Below are 19,345 nucleotides of genomic sequence, written 5' to 3' on the forward strand. Positions count from 1 at the left end.
TTCCAATGAACAAAAATATTTGAATATTTTCAAAATAGATTCAATAACAAATCACGAAGGACAAAGCCCAGCTGCGAATATTGAAGTTACGAAATCAGAAGGTACCACATCGAATGATTTTATAAAACTCATGCACCATAAAATCAAATCAAAAAAATGAAACATCATTTTCCCATTTTTTACGGTGAAAGTTCAGAAATATTCAAATGGAAAATAAAATTCTGATGTAAGTATCAAAATCGAATTAAATTATTCAGATATGCTTAAGTAAATATAACCTGATTTTTGCTCGCGTCTCGAAAAAATGCCTATCAGTCCCCAAAGTAAAAAAAAATTGATAACTCTCCACCGATGAAAAATCTCATGCTATGCATTTTTTTTTCAGTCATTCTAAAAAATTAATTTTTGTGATGAAAAATTCGAATTTTTTAAAAATTTTCTCATCGCGAAAAAAATGGATTAATCCTAAATTCCAAAATCTCTGGAAAAAACTTATTTTTGAGTCGTACTATTCAAATAGAAGATGCATTTCAACACTGATTATACTACGTAGATTTAATTTAGGGATTCAAAAAGAATATTTATATTTTTGAGTCTCCTGCTCAACCTCGTGTGGTATTCCGAATCAAAATATGTTTTTCCGAAACACATCAACATCGAACATTACCTCAGAATTCAAAGCGACATGATATTAGCGATACGAAATTACCTCACTCAAGAAGATCAAAGACTAGGTTCACTAGAAAAGTAAGCATTAACTCACCAGGTATATCTTAATTCATTCTTCACGTTCACGTCGTTCCATTTTCACTTTCAGACAATTGAAAAGATGGATATCTTGGCGCAAATCGTATTCCGGAAAAGAGAACAAATACATTACAGTTCCTCAAAATCTCATCCATCTATTCAAAAACATGACTTTGGATTTGCAGCATGTAGAGAATACGATGATGATGAACAGCTACAATGGTATTGTCTGCAGAACTCGTTCGAAATTATTTGCCAAAATCTTCCATCGTGTTTTTTTCTTTTTCTCGCAGATACTATGGCTAAAGTAGACATAGATGTTCCAACCGACCGAAATTTGGAAAGTATCGTCGTATCTTTGGTTAATCTTCAATATATGTACCACTTGAAACCTGAAAACATAATAAAAAGGGAATTAATGGGACATCGAGTTGATACCTCTCTACCAGGTAGGTATCTACGCCCTAAGCCTAGCTGAAAATATTTTGTACTGTCAAAAGGTCAAGCAGCAAATTCCCCCCCCCCCCCAATAATATATCCCCAGAACTCTGGGATTTTGTCACAGGTATTACAAAATGATAGAAATATTTTATCCTTCCAGTTAAAACTTGTTTATTTATTGGAGAAACTTGTTCAAAATACAATGAACACAAATGTGTCGTGGATTGGTTAAACGCAACCATTCCTTATACCACAGACCAGGAACACCTCAAGAAAATGTACAGACTAATGTATAATTCGCACTTGTTCCTAAGTAAGTAGGTATTTTTCAATTCATGTTCTAACCCACACACTGGCTTGCAATAATACCTATTTGAATTTCAATATTATGTAGATACATACATATTTTTTCTTGACATTTTTTTCACGTTCTGATGAAGAATAATTTCTTAAAATCTAATTTACAGATGACACCGAACAAGCTTACACATTCGCTGAGCTCTACTCGAATGCTGACTCATTCGACATTCCTTCAAATGACGTCACAATAAGTTTAGGAGAGCAACTGGGCAAAGTAATGGGCTAATTCTATTAAAATCCATAATGCATATTTACCGACAAGGAAGATATTCCAACTGGCGGAAAAAATGTTGAATTGGAATACATTTCCAGCCAAAATTTCATGCACTAATTAGGGCATTTTTCAAGTTATGGCGAATTTTTCAAAATCTTTGAGTGAATAAAATGCAAAAAAATCAAAATTTTATCAAACTAACTTATAAAGCTGAAATTTGGTATAGACCCTATTTTTGACATTCCACATTGATTGGAAACGGTTTCGAACCGTTTTAAGCAATTCTGGAGCCTCCGCCAGATTTTTGAAAGTTTAAATTTTCACAAGATTTTTAAAAATGAAGCTTAAATTTACTTTACACCATAATTTCAACATGCTGAGTCGATTGGAGGCGGTTTCAAGTCATTCTAGAGTTTGAGCTGTACTTGGGAAATTGAAGATTTTCAAAAATCGACATTGGGCCATGCAAAAATTTCTTTCCACTTCAACTTGAATTCCCATTTATTTTTTTATTCGAAGGTCTTGCAGTCTCTGCATAAATTTAGTCGAGGCTTCGGCTGTTGCATACTCTTAATTTAGGCAAAGTATCCGAAACCATGAACAAAACACCCCACACCAACATAACAATTCTATCAAACAATCTACAAAATTATTAATTCCAAAGGTGATTGACCTTCATCACATAATTTTGGAAAGCAATAAGCTATGCAGAGGGGATTACAAGCAATTCTTGCCAGCTCAGAACCTTAGATGTAGATACAACCACGAAAATTCAGCATTTCTCAAAATCGCTCCGGTAAAAGAAGAAGAGCTTTACGATCATCCAAAAATACTACTTTATCACAACGTTGTATACGAATCAGAAATTAATACAATAAAATCTGTCTCCGCAGATGAGGTAAAGAGACCAATAGTACCTAATCATTTTGTCTCAAAAATACGAAAACGACTCATTTATACCCAACGATATCTTTCAGCTAAAAACGTCTACGGGTTATATGAGTGGTAACAAAACACCAGTTACCGCATTTCTCTATCGTATGAGTCAGACAGCGTTTGTCAATAACGAGCTCCCAGAATTATCGTTTTTCTCCAGACGCATTGAGGATATCTCGGATTTGGCTTTAAAGCACTGCGAAACGTTGCAAGTTGTGAATTATGCGCCAGGAGGGTTTTACAGAGTGCATACTGATTATCTGCCACCAGTGAGTTCCCTCTTACTCTGAGAGCTCACAATTAGATTAATTTTTCCTCGGTCGATCGCAAAATTTTCATGTGAATTTTCATTTTACAGCATGAGGATTACTTGGGGAAAAGTGGAAATCGAATTGCAACGGTGTTATTTTATGTGAGTACCTAAATATTTTATACATATATAATTCTGATGCATTTCCATTCTCAAATACGGTAAGTTTTTTTCTTGCTCAGAGAGTTTGGGATTTTATGAATTTACACAAAGAATAACCTTGTATGAGTTAACAAACGAACAACATTAATTTTAAATTTTAGCTCAATGATGTTCCATTAGGAGGAGAAACAGTTTTCCCCAGACTCAAGTTATCGGTGAGTCCTGAAAAAGGATCAGCTCTAATTTGGCATAACATGTTACCAGATGGATCAGTGAATTTGTTGACCCATCATAGCGCTTGCCCAGTAATCATTGGAGAAAAATGGAGTAATTATGAATAATTCGTTTTCGAGGTCATGGTTCATGGTCTACTCAAAATTTTCATTATATTTTTTTTCAACTTCACAGTCATTACACAATGGATTCGAGCGAAGGGTCAGAAGTGTCTTCGACGTGTTTACGCTTCATGGAAACATGATACATCAAGTGATGGAAGTACTGAAGATCAATAAGATGTTATTATTTTAAAAAATGAATTTCCATGGGGAAAATGATTGGATATGATCAGATCTGAATGGAAGTTTTCCTATGGAAACTCAAAGCTGATTATATCTGGTAAAATTTATAAGCAATGTCCGGAAGTGATCAAGTTGGATCTGATCATTTCCATTGAGTTTTCAAATTCTTAATTTTTTCAATTCATTATATTACGTATTTTGTTTACTTTTCTTTGAAGAAAATAATAAAGCATAAAACGTACCTACCTATCTACCCGATATAATTCCTTCTTTTAAAACCACAATTTTTTAAAAAATGGGAAAATTATTGGATTTTATCAAGTTTGATCAGATCCCATCAGGCCTCCTCTATTGGATCTAATCAGGTCTGAACAAATCTAATCCAATCAAAACTTTAACCTGAGAGTAGATTCGAAAGGTCTGGTCTGGCCATCTGGCCTGATTTGGTCTAATCAGGTCAGGTCAGATTGAATTCAGGAAATGTCCGGATTTGTTAAGATCCAGTCATTTTTCGTTGGGAAAATTTAAAAAAAAAACAATAAAATAAGTAGGGCTACTCGAAAATTTATAAAATCTGCGAAGTTATAACAAGCCAAAAAAGTACGATATTCTGTTGAAATATAAATTCCAATACGTTTCCAATTTTTTTAGTCATATTTTTAAGTTACCTATGGTTTTAGTTTTTTCTGTCACCCTGACACAATGATAATAAAAGGATTTCCAAACCAACTGGTCAAATTTTGTGAAATGAAATCAACACTCGTTAAACCGATTTCTACATCATTTTACTCGCATAAAGTCAAATATTTATCCTGAAAATTTGCACAACTTGATCTCCAGCAGCACAATAGTACCCCCCCCCCTCCCACTCATATTTTCAACAACGGAAACTATGACTTAAATTTGAACAAAACTTCTCATCCAATCAAAATATTCAAAATTTTCAAAAATGCTTGAAAATTTTTACAACTGTCTGTTTCAAAAAATTCGCATGAAATTATTCCAATTCTGATCGAGGTCGGATTCATACCTACTTATAATCAAAACAGATACCACAATAACAAATCACAAATGACAAAACCCAGCTGCAAAAATTACCTAGATACAAAATCACGTCATCAGACAGTAGCGAGTGTTTTTTCTACACATACAGACACATTTAATTTGACGCAGAATACCACTTTACAATTTGTTTATACCTAGTGAAATTTCAGGAATATTGGAATGAAAAATTAAATCATGATGTAAGTACCTCTACCTATACCTATCAGAATGAATAATTGAATATTTACGTCAACTTGGGATTAGAAAATAATTGTATTGTCATATTTCGTGCAGGAATTTGGTAACAAAATTCGTGTGGTTTGGTTTCCTCTTTGGCTCCATGTGGCATTGCGAATCGGAAAATTCCCTACCGAAAAATATCAGCATAGATCATTACCTTCAACTTCAACACGATATGATATCAGCAGTAAGAAATCACTTGAATCACGAACATCAAAGATTGGATTCATTACAAAAGTACATATCAAAAATGGTATCATTTTCACGATTAAGAATCACCATTCACACCACTCAGTATTCAATTTTCATTTTTAGACAGCTAAGCGAATGGAAATCTTGGCGAAAATCGTATTTTGGTAAAGAAAACGAATATATCACAGTCCCTCAAAATATCTTTCATCTTTTCAAGAACATGACTCTAGAGTTAGATAATGTGGAAAAAATAATAAGGAATAATAGCCATAATGGTAACATTGCCAAAACAAACAAGCATTCATAATATGTAATATTTTGCCATGTCTACTGTCAATATATTCAATCAGGTTTTCTCTTCAGATACCATAGCACAGGTTCACATAGAAGCCCCAACAAAGCAACATTTGGAGAGGGTCATCATGTCTTTGATTGATCTCCAGTACACGTACGATATTAAACCTGAGAATATAATGAAAGGCGAATTTATAACCAACATTTTTGTACCAGGTACATACTTATGAAACTATCCATTTGGAATTTCTTGCATGTTCTCCCCACATAGCAATCATAGTTCGATGGGCTAAGCTGTAATACAATGTCAGAAACTGACAAAAATCAGACCCATGGTACAGAACTAATTGACTTTGCTATTAAACCCCTCATTCATATTTTCAGTCGAGACTTGCCTATCTATTGGAGAAGCTTGTTCAAAATACAACGAACACAAGTGTGTCGTGGATTGGTTAAACGCGACCATTCCTTATACCACAGATCAGGAACATCTCAAAAAAATATATAGACTGATGTATAATTCATATCTGTTCTTAAGTGAGTACTTTTCCAATTTCATTCATGTCCCATCCACTAGCTTGCACGATTACCTACCTTTGAATTTCACTCGTAGACAACACAGAAGAAACTTACACCTTCGCTGACCATTACCTAGGTCTCGAACCACTCGATATCCCCGCAAATGACGTTAAAATAAGCTTGGGAGATCAACTGGGAAAAGTAATTAGATTGAAATCCATTACACAGCAATAAGAGAACATTTCACAATTAATGATTGATCTTCAAGTCACATTATTTAGATCCTACGATAGTTGAAAGTCACAAAGTATGCAGAGGGCTTTACAAACAAATGATGGATGCTCGAAATCTCAAATGTAGATACAATCACGTGAATTCCTCGTTTCTCAAAATCGCTCCTTTGAAAGAGGAAGAACTCAACGATTATCCGAAAATAATTCGTTATTACGATGCCATTTACGAATCGGAAATAAACACTTTGAAAACCATTGCCACAGATAAGGTAGGTATTTCAGATTCTTATCCTGATTTCTGATTTGATCCTCACCTTAGAAAAACTCAAACAATTCATGATACTATCTGTGCAGCTGATGACATCAACGGTTTATGGAAATGATGGTCAAAAACGAGTAACCGGTTTCATCTATCGTATTAGCCAGACAGCTTTTATTGATAACCGGTTGCCAGAGTTGTCATTGCTTTTCGAAAGAATTCAAGACATGTCTGATTTATCTCTCGAAAACAGCGAGTGGTGGCAAGTGGTGAATTATTCGCCAGGAGGATTCTATAGAGTGCATTCTGATTATTTGCCAACAGTGAGCGTTCTGTTTCCAACAAAGTCAATGTATGCCTCTGAGGAATAGTTACTTGAATGATGCAAATTTTTATTTTCTAGCATGGCGATTATGTAAACACAAGTGGAAATCGAATTGCAACGTTATTATTCTATGTAAGCAGAACTTGTTTATTTTTACAAGCTTGATCAAATTATAAACATCGATATATTCGCTCTCAACTTGATAAATTTACCTTGTTTATAGCTGAACGATGTTCCATTGGGAGGAGAAACAGTTTTCCCAAAACTCAAGTTGGCGATAAGTCCAGTAAAAGGATCAGTTCTTACTTGGCATAACGTTTTACCAGATGGTTCAGAAAATTCATTGACCTATCATAGTGCATGTCCAGTAATTATTGGAGAAAAATGGAGTAATTACATGATAAATCAGCTTGAATTTATTTTAGCTATCAAGAAGTCAAATTTTGAAAATTGTTTTTCATTTCATAGTATTCACACAATGGATTCGTGCAAAAGGTCAGAAAAGTCTTCGAAATGTCTATGGAAAATACGTGTCGAATCGTACTAAAAAGAAAACCACGTAATTGTGAAAATATTTTTTTGTTCGCATGATCATTAAAATTCACAAGTTCCAATTGTTCAACTGATTGAAATAAAAAACCAGGAGATGATTAAAAATGGATTAAATTATTATATAATTTAAAAAATAAAACCTGAAGTACATCCTCATGTTCTGAATTTTTTTTCCTTGATGCATGCATAAACATAAATATGGTACCCATAATGCAAACCCTAAAATATCAGAATTCGAATAAAGGGAAAATAACAATTTTTTGTAAACCTTAACGAGAATTATATCAATTGGCCAAATTGACATTTCATCTTTCATTTCCCTTTAAAAATTCGTAATTTTATTCGGCAAAATTGTATTTTTTTTCTCAGGGCAAATTTTTAATCCCTCTTCCCCACAAAAAAATCTCCAGTTTTTGCGAAATTGAATAAAAAGACAAACACAAAAATCAACTGCACAAATTGAATAAAAAGACAAAAATAAAAATAAATTACACAACTTGCATTCAAGTATCCGAACCTGATCGAAAAAAACGGGACGAGAAAGATTCTCAAGAGTGAGGGAATAAAATTTTGTGGGCCTCATTCGGTGCATCTACCAGGAGCCCCCAACCGACCCAGTCTGCGCCTGAGTCTGATATACCTAATACCTAAGATGTCAGAGAATATGACATATGATTTGGATTTTTAATTGAATGTATTTTTTTCGAGCTTCTCTGATTTCAATTCACCTCCCTTTCTCCGCCCCCAATCGTGATTCGTTTTTCTCTGTTTGATTATGCTATGGAAAAAGTGAACCGATAACAGCGATCGACTAAATCTGTATTGGAAATGGTGAAAATAAAAAAAGCAATAATTATGTAATAGCTGTAATAATTACTTGATATCAAAAAAATCTCTACCGAGTTCTACTGACTCACCTACCTACTTACCAACTTTTTAAGGTCATTTTCTAAGCTTGAATGCAATTAAATTGTTTAATTGGAAATTTCACATTACGATTTTCAATTCGCTGTGATCGGTTCACTGAAACACTCGGTATTGGGCTTCATTACATTGTAAACCCAGAGCTTTTCTTTATTTCGCGATTTAAAATGCAGCAGTTTCATAAAAAAATGTTCACAACTGAAACTCGTGCTCTGCAATCAAACAGAAATTTGTTAAAATAATGATATCCACAATCTCGATGAATTTTCAATACACCTAGATTATAAATTGAATAATTTTAAAAGGCAAATAATAAAGATTTGGTCCGGTTGAGGTGGAAAAAATGCATGCTCATGATGACAACGTAAGTAGGTACCTGCTTACCTAGCTTTTGAATAATGTTATAACGCAGCACAGCAAAATAAGCACAGTAATTCCACACGCTAATGGTGTTTAGGTCTAGGTCTTGTATCCAACAGAAGATTTGGCTTGGATTCATCATTGGATTAGTAACTTGTTCCAAATCATACAGTTCATCACTTTATGAAATCAACATAAATGGCTTCTTGCAAATGGAACAAGATATGTTATTAAAATTGCAGAACTACATTTCACAAGAACAAGATCGTGTGAACCAATTAAAAGCGTAAGTAGGCCTATCGCATTTTTATCCTCTTCAGGGCATGGGCAGTAGTACATCTCAAAACCTCGTATGATATTCAATCACATACAAAATTGCAAAAATTGAAGTCTTGAAAACCCAGGGAAAAGTGATCAGAGTCTAATTGGATCTAGGGAATGTCCGGATCTGATCTGATCTGACTAGATTCATTCAGGTCTTCCCAATTGGATCTCATCAGATCTGATTGACCACCAGGTTGCTTTTTCAGATGTCTATTTTTAAACCTGACGATTTGCTGACTCAAACATGTAGGTCTAGCAGGTAATAATCTACAGTTGGATATTTTGCATTGCAGATTTTTACAAGACTGGAAAGAATGGCGAAACAGCAATGCCAATCAAGAGGCCGAGTACATCACCATCCCTCAAAATCTATTTCATTTATTCAAAAAATTAACTCTCGATTTTAGCGAAATCGAAAAATATTTATCAGAAAACAGATCAAAAAGTAAGGTTCAACTTAGTCATTACCTTAAACAGATTTAATCAACCTCGGTCAATTTGCAGATCTCATGATTTTGGATGAAATTAAGGTACCCACCGATGATCATCTTAGACAATCCGTCTGGCAATTAATAAGCCTCCAATATCAAAACAATTTGAAAGTAGAAGACATGATGAAGGGAAATTTGATGGGAGTAAAGTTGAACACATCTCTAACTCTAGATTCATGTTACTTCATAGGGAAAACATGTTCGGAATATAATAATCATATATGCGCAGAAGACTGGTTAATGACATGCTTAATGTTATCATATAAGACGAATACAACTACTCATATGGCTCCAAAATTCTATCGATTGCTATGCCCTTCCTATATGCATTTGAGTAAGTCTTCAAGTATTTACCTACTTATGCCTCTATTTTTCACAAGGATTTATCATCATTCCTGCTTTTTTTTTCTCTGCAGACAGTAAAATATCTGCTTTCCAATGCGCTCTTTATTACTTGACAAAACACGAGAATTTCAATTTCCCTTTTACACAAATGGTTTACGAAATAGGCTCTAAACTGAATCTGGTATGCGATATTTGAACGAAAAATTCAATCTATGTACAAAATAAATTACACCTTACGACGAGTTTCTCAATCTTGGTATTTTAGCTCACAGGCACGTTCAGAATCTTTGCAGAAGGACATCAAATCTGTCGCGCTCATCATGAAAATCCAACAAAACCAAACTTGAAATGCAGATACAATCGTGAAAACACAGCTTTTTTGAAAATAGCCCCGTTAAAGGAAGAGGAACTCTATGACGCGCCAAAAATTCTATACTACAGAGATGTACTCTACGATTCGGAAATCGAATTCATTAAAACTGTTTCCATAGAAAAAGCGAGCAAACATTTTTTTCAAGTACAACTTGATCCTGATCCTGATGAATGTTTTTTTTTTACAAATCGCATCTTTTTTTTTTTTTGCAGATGAAAGCAGCATTAGTGCAGGGAAGCAATAAACCTGCATTCTCTCATCGTGTAACTGAGAGTGCTTTTATGGAAACTCATTTACAACCACTGATTGCGCTAGAAAATCGAGCGGAAGATATTTTTGGCATGTCCATCAATCTTAGCGAACCGTGGCAAGTACTCAACTATGCCCCAGGAGGATTTTACAACGCGCATAATGATTATTTGTCAACAGTAAGTTGATAATCTCTCGACAGAGATAGCATCAGAAATTCATTAAACCGTTTAGTGACGAGCAAACACTTTTTTTCAATTTCATTATTAGAGCGATAACCATCCTGTGAAAATTGGAAATCGATTAACCACCATGTTATTTTACGTGAGTACGCAGTCCTTTTTGAGTTACCTATTCATATAGAGGTTCAGAAGTTTTAACACGGATAAAATACTACATACATATTTTCAGCTAAACGATGTCACTCTAGGAGGTGAAACTGTTTTCCCTCATATTGGTCTATCTGTTACACCTATTAAAGGATCAGTTGTGGTCTGGCACAATATTCACGCCGATGGGTCTCAAAGTCGTTTGACTGATCATAGTGCTTGTCCCGTTATCATCGGAGAAAAATGGGGTACGACTGTTTTTCAGACATTCTTTTTAAAAATATCCATTCTGTTGTTTTTTTTGAACTGGCACCTACTCGAAAACTACGTGAAATTTTTTTTTGAAGGCTTCACAAAGTGGATCCGGATTTTAAAGGATCAACAATGCCTTCGCAGTATCTATGAAACTGACATGAAGATTTCAAAGTTCGAACTTAAAACGGAAGGATATTCGAAGCTGCAGAAAGATGTAATGTCTATAATAAGTTCTCGATATCAAAATCGACCAACAAATGAATGGAATTTTTCAGAAGTATAAAACGTGATATGATTTTTTATGCGTGGCAAATCAGAGTTGCAGTAGACACCCAGTTCATGAAATTTGAATAAACATTTTTTTGTACCTTTTTGTTTGTAATTTTTTTTTTTAATCCGTCAGCATATAGACTGTACGGAGTTAGACAGGCGTTTATATTTCTTGGTATCAACTATCAACTACCTATCAGTACATTCACCCAATTAAAATTTATCGCCAACATTAACAATCATAAAATTCTTAATAGTCTCAGGGGATACATTTGAAAAATACAATACAATGTTTTTATGGTAATAAAATGCCAGATAATGAAATAAGTAAGGTACACATGTTTTGTTCATAGGTAGCCGTACCAGGGGTTCTCAAATTGAAAAATACAAAAGTTTACTATGACATCTCATTTCCATGGATTTTGACGAAAATTCGTGAGGAAGTTTACTTCGAGTGGAAATACTATTCGGGAATTTTTTAGCTCCCTAGCCATTCAGGGAGCTGAATCAGGGGTCCTCAAAGTGGAATTCATTGTTGAAAAATACTTGGTTATCTGATACCATTTTCCACCATTGAAACCACATTTTACAATAAACTAACGCTGAATTTGTGCTGAACAGGTCGAATTACCTCGATGACCAGTTACCTGCAGTTACCATCACTTTTTACTCATTTCGATCAAATAGTCCAAATTCACTGTTTTTGCTAGGATTTTTTCTAGCAACCACTAAAAAACGAGTCAATGAGTAAGGAAAGTTTGGAAACTCAAATCGCAACTTTTCCGGGGGAGGAGGGGAGGAGACCGAGGTACTACTCACGTTGGCGCCAAAAAACCACGTTTTTTCCAAAAAAAAAAATAATCTCTCTTTGAACACCTCCAGCTCATCCTACTATATGCAGCTGGGGAGCTCGAAATTTTCCTAGATAGTCTCCCTTCCACTCAAGGTCACAAGGTCAACTTTATCGCCAATTTTTATAAAAATTCATGATGTTTTTACACTCCACCCCGATGCAGGTTAATAAAATGAGAAAAGCATGTGTTTGAAGAATGTTATCGAAAGGACATCCAAAAATACACCACCAGACTGTAATCCATTTTTAGATTTTTTAGGAATTTTCTGACAAGGAAATCTCGTCAACGCATAACTTCCATTTAGCTGAAATTTGACTCACTGAAAGTTCATGCCAACCACGCCTCAGAACCAAATTTTTAGCTGCCGAATTTGATTTTTCAAATTTTGACGAATTTTTGAAAATAACTGAAGTATCCTATTCATTGACAAAGGCCTAGTCAAAATACGATTTAACTCAGACATAATTGCGACCAACGATTTTTTGACGAACCCCTTCCCCCCTCCCCCAGAGGATCAAAGCCTCTCAAAATCAGTTTTTTGTCAACAACTGCTAAAATATGTATCAACTTTTGAGTAAAATGAGCTTAGTAATAATCTAATCTCCTCTCAAATACCTATCAGTGGGGAGGGTCAAATTTGGAAATGACAGAAAAGTCATTTTTTTTTGGAGGGGCATAATATGATCCCAAATGGATGAAAAGGGTCCGAAATCATACCATTGGTCAGTACTCCCATTGTGATCAACATATCCAAATTTCAGTTTTCTAGGTCATCCCCACCTCTTTTAAGGTGGAAAAAACCAAAAATAGGGGTAAAATAAGGGGGTTTCCACCTTAAAAGAAGTGGGGATGACCTAGAAAACTGAAATTTGGATATGTTGATCACAATGGGGGTACTCACCAATGGTATGATTTTGGACCCTTTTCATCCATTTGGGATCATATTATGCCCCTCCAAAAAAATGACCTTTCTGTAATTTCTAAATTTGACCCTTCCCACTCCAGAGATCAACTCTAGGTCCCAAAAGAAACCTATTCCCCAAGTTTGACTTTATTTGATCAATTAGAACGTGTCCCCAAGTCCTTAGTCATAAAAATATGTAGGTAAAATTATTAAAATCAGGTCATTTTGAGGGGTCGTAGCGCCATCCACTCCATTTTTTGGGGCTAAGGAGTTGTTCGATAGCTCATTTGATGGGTATTTAAGAAGAGATTAAATTATTACTAAGCTCATTTTACTTAAAAGTTGATATTTTAGAAGGTTTTTTTCCGCTATTTGATTGGGCTATTCTCATAAAATACGTAGTAAACCACGAGACAAAAATCTGAAAATTGCTTTGAACACTAAAATCAAACGCCCGAATAGATTGCGCCTATTTTTGAGACGATTTGAAGCCTCCAGCAGAAGTTAGTTTTTCTACAGCACACTGCAATTGCTCCAGGAGGAGCTGTACCTAATTAACTTTGTCAGCTAAAATTTTAATTCTACTTACAATTAGTTGAATATTCCAAATTTTTAAAAAATACGAGTACCGCGTATTTCTGAAGAAAACTGCCTGAAACTTGGTCTATGCCTTAAAATCGACTACCCGAATCGATTGCGACCATTTTCGAGTCGATCTGAAGCTTCCAGCAGAGGTTAGTTTTTCTCCAGCTCACTGGAATAGCTCCAGGAGACGCTGTAATCAACTTCGGCAGCTGAAAATTTGGTTCTGAGGTGTCAGTAACATGAACTTTCAGTCAGTCAGATTTCTGCAAAATCGGAGGTGACGTCGAGTTGACAAAGTTCCTTTCTAAGACGAAAATTTGACCCATTTGATATGAAGAAATCAATGTTGATTAATTTAAAATAAAATGCTGAATTTACGAATAAACCCTTTTTTCGACCTCTCAAATCAGCTGGCAGAACTTTTTTTTGCGTTATTATGATGGAGCCTCCAGGTAATTTTTGGATTTTTCTGTTTCTATACAAATCAAATTTCATGACGTCTAGCACCTAAATTTTCAGATTCCAATGAACTGTTCTTAGATGCCATCCTACAGTCATTAAATGATCTATTTTTTTTTGAACTTTTTCGATACCTACATATGTGCTTTCATTTCCATTCTCACAAAAATTTCATATCGCCGTGTTATGTAGGCACTCACATAGGTACAAGGTACATTATACATAATTTATATCATCATAATGCACTTGATTTCCACGAACTACACGTCTGTCACATTCTTCTCGTTAATCACATTTGCGATGTCCATTAACCGCTTTGCTTAAACTGGCTGCATTGGATTATCATTAACTTTTCGTGCAACGCTATTTTTCAATTTTAATTCAATTTTCAAGTGAATATGCCGCACATTCGCCAATGTACTTACAACCACTCGAGATCCTACATAAAAACAACTACGCCAAACATCAGATAAACATGTTAGGTAAATTGGACATCTTAAGACGCGGATCTAGGATCTTATTGGGAACCATTGTGTGGATTTGGATGCTGATCACCTTACTTCAGCATACCAAATCACAAACTTCAGGTCTAAAATTCATCGAAATTGAAGATTTCCTACAAACGGAAGCTGATATGATATCAAAAATACACAGTTACCTGGCACAAGAGCGAGAACATTTAGACCAATTGAAAACGTAAGTACATACATAGACTACCTATAACTAAATCTGTGCGCCAGGTGCCAGCTTATAGACAATTCCATATTGCTCAGAACCCTATTCAACTGGAAAGAATGGAGGACCTCAAACACCGATCAAGAAACCCAGTATATTGCGATTCCACAAAACTTACTCAAGTTATTTAAAAGACTGACAATAGATTTGGATCAAATTACAAGGCGCATGCTTGAAGATAGGAACAATGGTAAATTAATGAGGGATTTTCATTTAAAAATTAATTTCGTCGATATCAAGTAGGTATGTAGTTGATACTGATAATCCAATTGTACAAGTAGGTACTGGGGCTATAAACGACATCAAACCACCGACTGAAGATCACCTCAAAAGAGTAGTTTTGTCATTAGTTGACCTTCAACTTCAACACGGTTTGAAAGCAGAAGATATTATGAACGGAACCATGATGAATATGTCGTTGAATGCATCTTTATCACTGGATGCGTGTCACTTCATAGGACAGACGTGTTCTGAATATAACAATCATCAATGTGCTATTGACTGGTTAAATACATGCTATTCGTTATCATCTGATGCGGAATTTGATTATAAAATTGAAAAATTGATATATCCTTCTTATATATTCGCAAGTGATTACTTTCTCCTACTCTTATACCTGTTTAGGTAATCTTTGGCAATTTCCAACTTTTTTCTTTCTTCATTCACAGATCAAACAAGCGATGCCCTTCGTCATGCAACACACTGTTTAGATTACTATTACTACGATACCGCTACTTTGCACGCATATTACGAATTGAGTTCCCAATTAGGGGAGGTAAGCACAGCATGTATCAGTTCCATTTTTCGTAATCATGATGATGCATAGGTACTTACTTATAAATTGATCAATTAAAGCTCGACGATACTACTGATTTTGTACTGGAAGCTCAACGGATCTGCCGAGAAAAGCCCACAAATCCAATTACTTCAACTCTCAAATGCAGATATAATCATGAAAACTCCGCTTTCCTAAAAATAGCTCCATTAAAAGAAGAAGAAATCTATCATCACCCAAAAGTTTTACTATACAGAGATATAGTCTACGATTCGGAAATTGAAACCATTAAAGCTGAAGTTGAAGGAGGAAAACATGTAAGATGAAGTACGACTATTTCGTATTTTTTTCGGTTTTCTACCTATAATTTTTACACGTGGCATATTTCTCTCACTGCACCTACAGATGCACGTGTCACAGACAATCGGTACAGACGGTAGCGATATTTCAAAAGGATTCAGTTTTCGAATAAGTGAGACAGCTTTTATAGATAATCAACAAGAATCATTTTTACCCCAGCTGCGTCAAAGAATGGAGGATATTTCTGACCTATCAATCAAATCTAGCGAATGGTGGCAAGTACTGAATTACGCTCCAGGTGGATTTTATATCTTGCATTCTGATTATTTACATGAGGTATGCATCTATGCAATATTGTAGGGATACTTATATAAAAAAAAACTCAAAATGGATTTGCTATAACCAATATGCATATATTTCATATCTGTCATTTAGAATTCCTCTGATGTTATAGAACAAGGAAATCGTATGAGTACAATGTTATTCTATGTAAGTGATTGGATTTTCAATATTTCTACTACCTACATATTTACCTATCCCCACACCTACTTATCAAAACTGACGATTTTTTTCAGTTTAATGATGTACCCTTAGGAGGTGAAACTGTGTTTCCTCGGATTGGCGTATCAGTTAAACCAACAAAAGGGCTTGGACTCGTTTGGTCAAATGTTCATCCAAATGGCTCAGAAAACGAATTGCTTGAACACACCGCGTGCCCAGTTATTAAAGGCGAAAAATGGGGTAGATTACAAAGCATCAATTTGTTAATTATGCCACGTGTTTTATATCAACTGTTTGAGCTAATACCAATGGTTAATCTGGTGTCATCGCTAGGTAAATCACTAGGTCAAATTGACCTAGTAGTAGACATTTTGGCCCTGAATTTTTCAAAATCCTCCCAAAATCGATTTTCTCGAATGGTAAAACTCTGCGAATTGCTGTTTTTTTGAAAAAGCAAATTTCTTGCATCGTCTTCTGTTGGGGGGCTCGCATAAGGATCTATTGCGCACACCCCCTTCACCCGGTCGATGCTTCGAGACAACTTTTTTCTTAAAGGGGGAGTCCTAAGCTACATTTCTAGCTCTTGTCCTCAAAAAAAAAAGTGGACCTACCAACAAAATGGCGGTGATTTTGATGAACAGGTCCCGAAATTGCAGATTTTGCGTTCCAACATAGGACTTGCACGAGATTTTTAAAACCGTTCAAAGGTAGATTGAAAAATCTGGCAAAAATTTATCATATGTCAAAATTTCAAAGGGCTAAAGTGCCTTTTTCGATTTTTGGTGAGTTTTTAAAAATAAAATTCAGGCCAAAATTGAGGGAAAAAAATCAAAATTTTACCAAATCGACCAAGAAAGCCGAAATTTGGGATATACCCTATTTTCGACCAACCAAATCGATTGGAAACGGTTTCAAGCCGTTTTGAGTAGTTCTGGAGCCTCCAGCAGATTTTTGAAACTCGAAATTCCTACAGAATCTCATCAAATGAAGTTGAAAAGCCGAAATTCATTCTGCAAACTAATTTCAATACGCTACGAAGTCAACTGCAGGTGGATTTCAAGTCGTTTTGAAGTCTCCGGCGACTTTTTGAAAATTACTGGAGCCTTCAGTAGATTTTTGAAACTTGAAATCTCCCACAATTTCATCAAATATGGAGATGGAAAGCCGAAATTTACTCTGCACTCCAATTTTAACACCCTCTGAAGACGTCTTCGGGTGGGATCAAGTCATTTTGGAGCCTCCAGCGACTTTTTGAAAATTACTGGAGTCTCCATCAGATTTTTGAAACTTGAAATTCCCACAACATTTTATCAAAATATGGAGTTGGCAAGCTGAAATTTACTTCGCAAACTAATTCCAATACGATATGAAGTCGACTGCATGGTGGTTCCAAATGGTTTTGAAGCTTTAAGCTACTTTTTGGAAATTTCAATTCTCCAAAAAACACCATACAACCTTTCAAAAAGTCGCTGCAGGCTCCAAAAAGACTTGAAATCCACTTGCAGTCGACTTCGTAGCGTACTGAAATCAGTTTGCAGAATGAATTTCGGCTTTTCATTTCCATTTGATGAAATTTTTGGAAATTTCAAGTTTCAAAAACCTGCTGGAGGCTCCAGAACTGCTCAAAATGGGTTGAAACAATTTCCAATCGATTTAGCAGGTCGAAAATAGAGTATATCCCAAATTTCAGCTTTCTTGGTCGATTTGGTAAAATTTTGATTTTTTCAAAATTCACCAATAAATCGAAAAAGGCACTTTTTAGCACTTGAAATTTTGACAGGTGATAAATTTTTGCATGATCTTTCCCCCGACTATATGCTGAGCTCACTCATTGCTATTTCAGTGTCTCCTTGCACATTATTGGGCTTTCAGCGTCTCACCTCATAAATCCTTAATGATGAAATTACAGTCGACACTCACCAATTCTTGAACTTTTGTTGATTCAGGTTTTACTCAATGGATGCGATCGTTAAATCAGAAATGCATTCGCAAAACATACGAATATCATCCGACTATTTTACAAGAAAACGCGCTGAGGTCCTTACGTAATTCAATAGATGAAAGAAATGCGACTGCTAAGTGCTAAGGAATTTTCAAAAAAATCGTACCGATTTTCAGAAAAACAAATATAAAATATTTTAAATTTGTTTCAGTTAATGAACTTCGTTTTCATGAAATGTGAACCTGTCTGTCACTACCACTGGTTTTGAAAGTCTCTGTCACAAACACTGGTTTTACACAAACTCTGTCACAAACACTCACTGGTTTTAAACAGTGTCTGTCACTACCACTTGTTTTATACAGTGTCTGTCTCTACCACTGGTTTTATACAGTGTCTGTCACTATGACTGGTATTAAACAGTGTCTGTCACTACCACTGTTTTTAAACAGTGTCTGTCACTACCACTGGTTTTGAAAGTGTCTGTCACAAACACTGGTTTTACACAAACTCTGTCACAAACACTCACTGTTTTAAAAACAGTGTCTATCACTACCACTGGTTTTAAACAGTGTATGTCAATACCACTGGTTTCAAACAGTGTCTGTCACTAACACTGATTTTAAACAGTGTTTGTCACTACCACTGGTTTTAAACAGTGTCTGTCACTACCACTGATTTTAAACAGTGTTTGTCACTACCACTGGTTTTAAACGCTACCCGCTTCAAGAGGTTGCACCTCTAACACTAAGCAACAAATCGATTATAGGAAAAAACATAATCTTAAGCTCCCATATCCACAATTTCAGCCACTCGAGTTGATTTTTGGAGAAATTTTCGAAAAATCAAAAATGTATTTTTGAAACATATACCTACGATTATTTAATAAGAATCATAATAATTGGCCTTGAAACTAATATCAACTTCCCAGAATCGAAAGCATAAATTTTAGAAAATGATATTGATTCTACATTTTCAAATTTTCTTAAAATTGAACAAGTCTACTCGTATTTCAAGGACAAAAGACGTATTTATCCGTTTTGAGAAATCTAATATGTCACCACAGGAATATAATACAACTCCATTA

At 35.1% G+C, this 19,345-nt stretch overlaps 5 protein-coding genes and 1 long non-coding RNA gene across 7 annotated transcripts in view; 5 read left to right on the top strand and 1 right to left on the bottom strand.

The window, feature by feature from the left end:
* Positions 1–753: 753 nt before the first annotated feature.
* The window catches only part of LOC135832981 (uncharacterized), a 46,559-nt gene continuing 27,967 nt past the window's right edge, over positions 754–19,345 (bottom strand). Inside the window, exon 3 of the long non-coding RNA XR_010556396.1 lies at positions 754–1,139. This is a non-coding gene — a long non-coding RNA (uncharacterized LOC135832981). The remainder of the gene's footprint in view (positions 1,140–19,345) is intronic.
* LOC135842863 (prolyl 4-hydroxylase subunit alpha-2-like) lies at positions 1,477–4,204 on the top strand. The gene is made up of 7 exons (XM_065360535.1): positions 1,477–1,501; positions 1,656–1,762; positions 2,427–2,660; positions 2,740–2,967; positions 3,057–3,110; positions 3,272–3,437; positions 3,519–4,204. Exons 1-7 carry the CDS (start codon positions 1,477–1,479, stop codon positions 3,620–3,622), a joined length of 918 nt encoding a protein of 305 aa, XP_065216607.1. The 3' UTR covers positions 3,623–4,204.
* LOC135832956 (prolyl 4-hydroxylase subunit alpha-1-like) lies at positions 4,654–7,428 on the top strand. The gene is made up of 11 exons (XM_065346518.1): positions 4,654–4,872; positions 4,967–5,149; positions 5,228–5,379; positions 5,468–5,614; positions 5,783–5,935; positions 6,012–6,118; positions 6,186–6,419; positions 6,505–6,732; positions 6,813–6,866; positions 6,958–7,123; positions 7,203–7,428. The coding sequence occupies exons 1-11, from the start codon at positions 4,868–4,870 to the stop codon at positions 7,295–7,297; spliced, it is 1,524 nt and encodes a 507-aa protein (XP_065202590.1). The 5' UTR covers positions 4,654–4,867; the 3' UTR covers positions 7,298–7,428.
* Positions 8,307–10,274, top strand: LOC135842889 (uncharacterized; the record flags this gene model as incomplete). The annotated part of the gene is made up of 6 exons (XM_065360570.1): positions 8,307–8,574; positions 8,668–8,856; positions 9,188–9,339; positions 9,399–9,719; positions 9,802–9,911; positions 9,996–10,274. Coding segments are annotated over exons 1-6 (1,068 nt in total), but the record flags the coding sequence as incomplete, so codon positions are not given.
* On the top strand, positions 10,305–11,307 carry LOC135832957 (prolyl 4-hydroxylase subunit alpha-1-like). The gene is made up of 4 exons (XM_065346519.1): positions 10,305–10,531; positions 10,623–10,676; positions 10,764–10,929; positions 11,029–11,307. The coding sequence occupies exons 1-4, from the start codon at positions 10,316–10,318 to the stop codon at positions 11,217–11,219; spliced, it is 627 nt and encodes a 208-aa protein (XP_065202591.1). The 5' UTR covers positions 10,305–10,315; the 3' UTR covers positions 11,220–11,307.
* On the top strand, positions 14,365–18,476 carry LOC135832954 (prolyl 4-hydroxylase subunit alpha-2-like). 2 transcript variants are annotated; one of them, XM_065346515.1, is made up of 9 exons: positions 14,365–14,704; positions 14,782–14,933; positions 15,022–15,333; positions 15,412–15,518; positions 15,599–15,835; positions 15,924–16,154; positions 16,254–16,307; positions 16,394–16,559; positions 18,266–18,476. In XM_065346515.1, the coding sequence occupies exons 1-9, from the start codon at positions 14,424–14,426 to the stop codon at positions 18,403–18,405; spliced, it is 1,680 nt and encodes a 559-aa protein (XP_065202587.1). In that variant the 5' UTR covers positions 14,365–14,423; the 3' UTR covers positions 18,406–18,476. The 2 variants fall into 2 exon arrangements, with proteins under 2 accessions (XP_065202587.1, XP_065202588.1); XM_065346516.1 differs by having other exon boundaries at positions 14,366–14,704; positions 15,025–15,333.

This window comes from Planococcus citri, chromosome 1 (genome assembly GCF_950023065.1).
Source record: "Planococcus citri chromosome 1, ihPlaCitr1.1, whole genome shotgun sequence".
NCBI classification, from domain to species: domain Eukaryota; kingdom Metazoa; phylum Arthropoda; class Insecta; order Hemiptera; family Pseudococcidae; genus Planococcus; species Planococcus citri.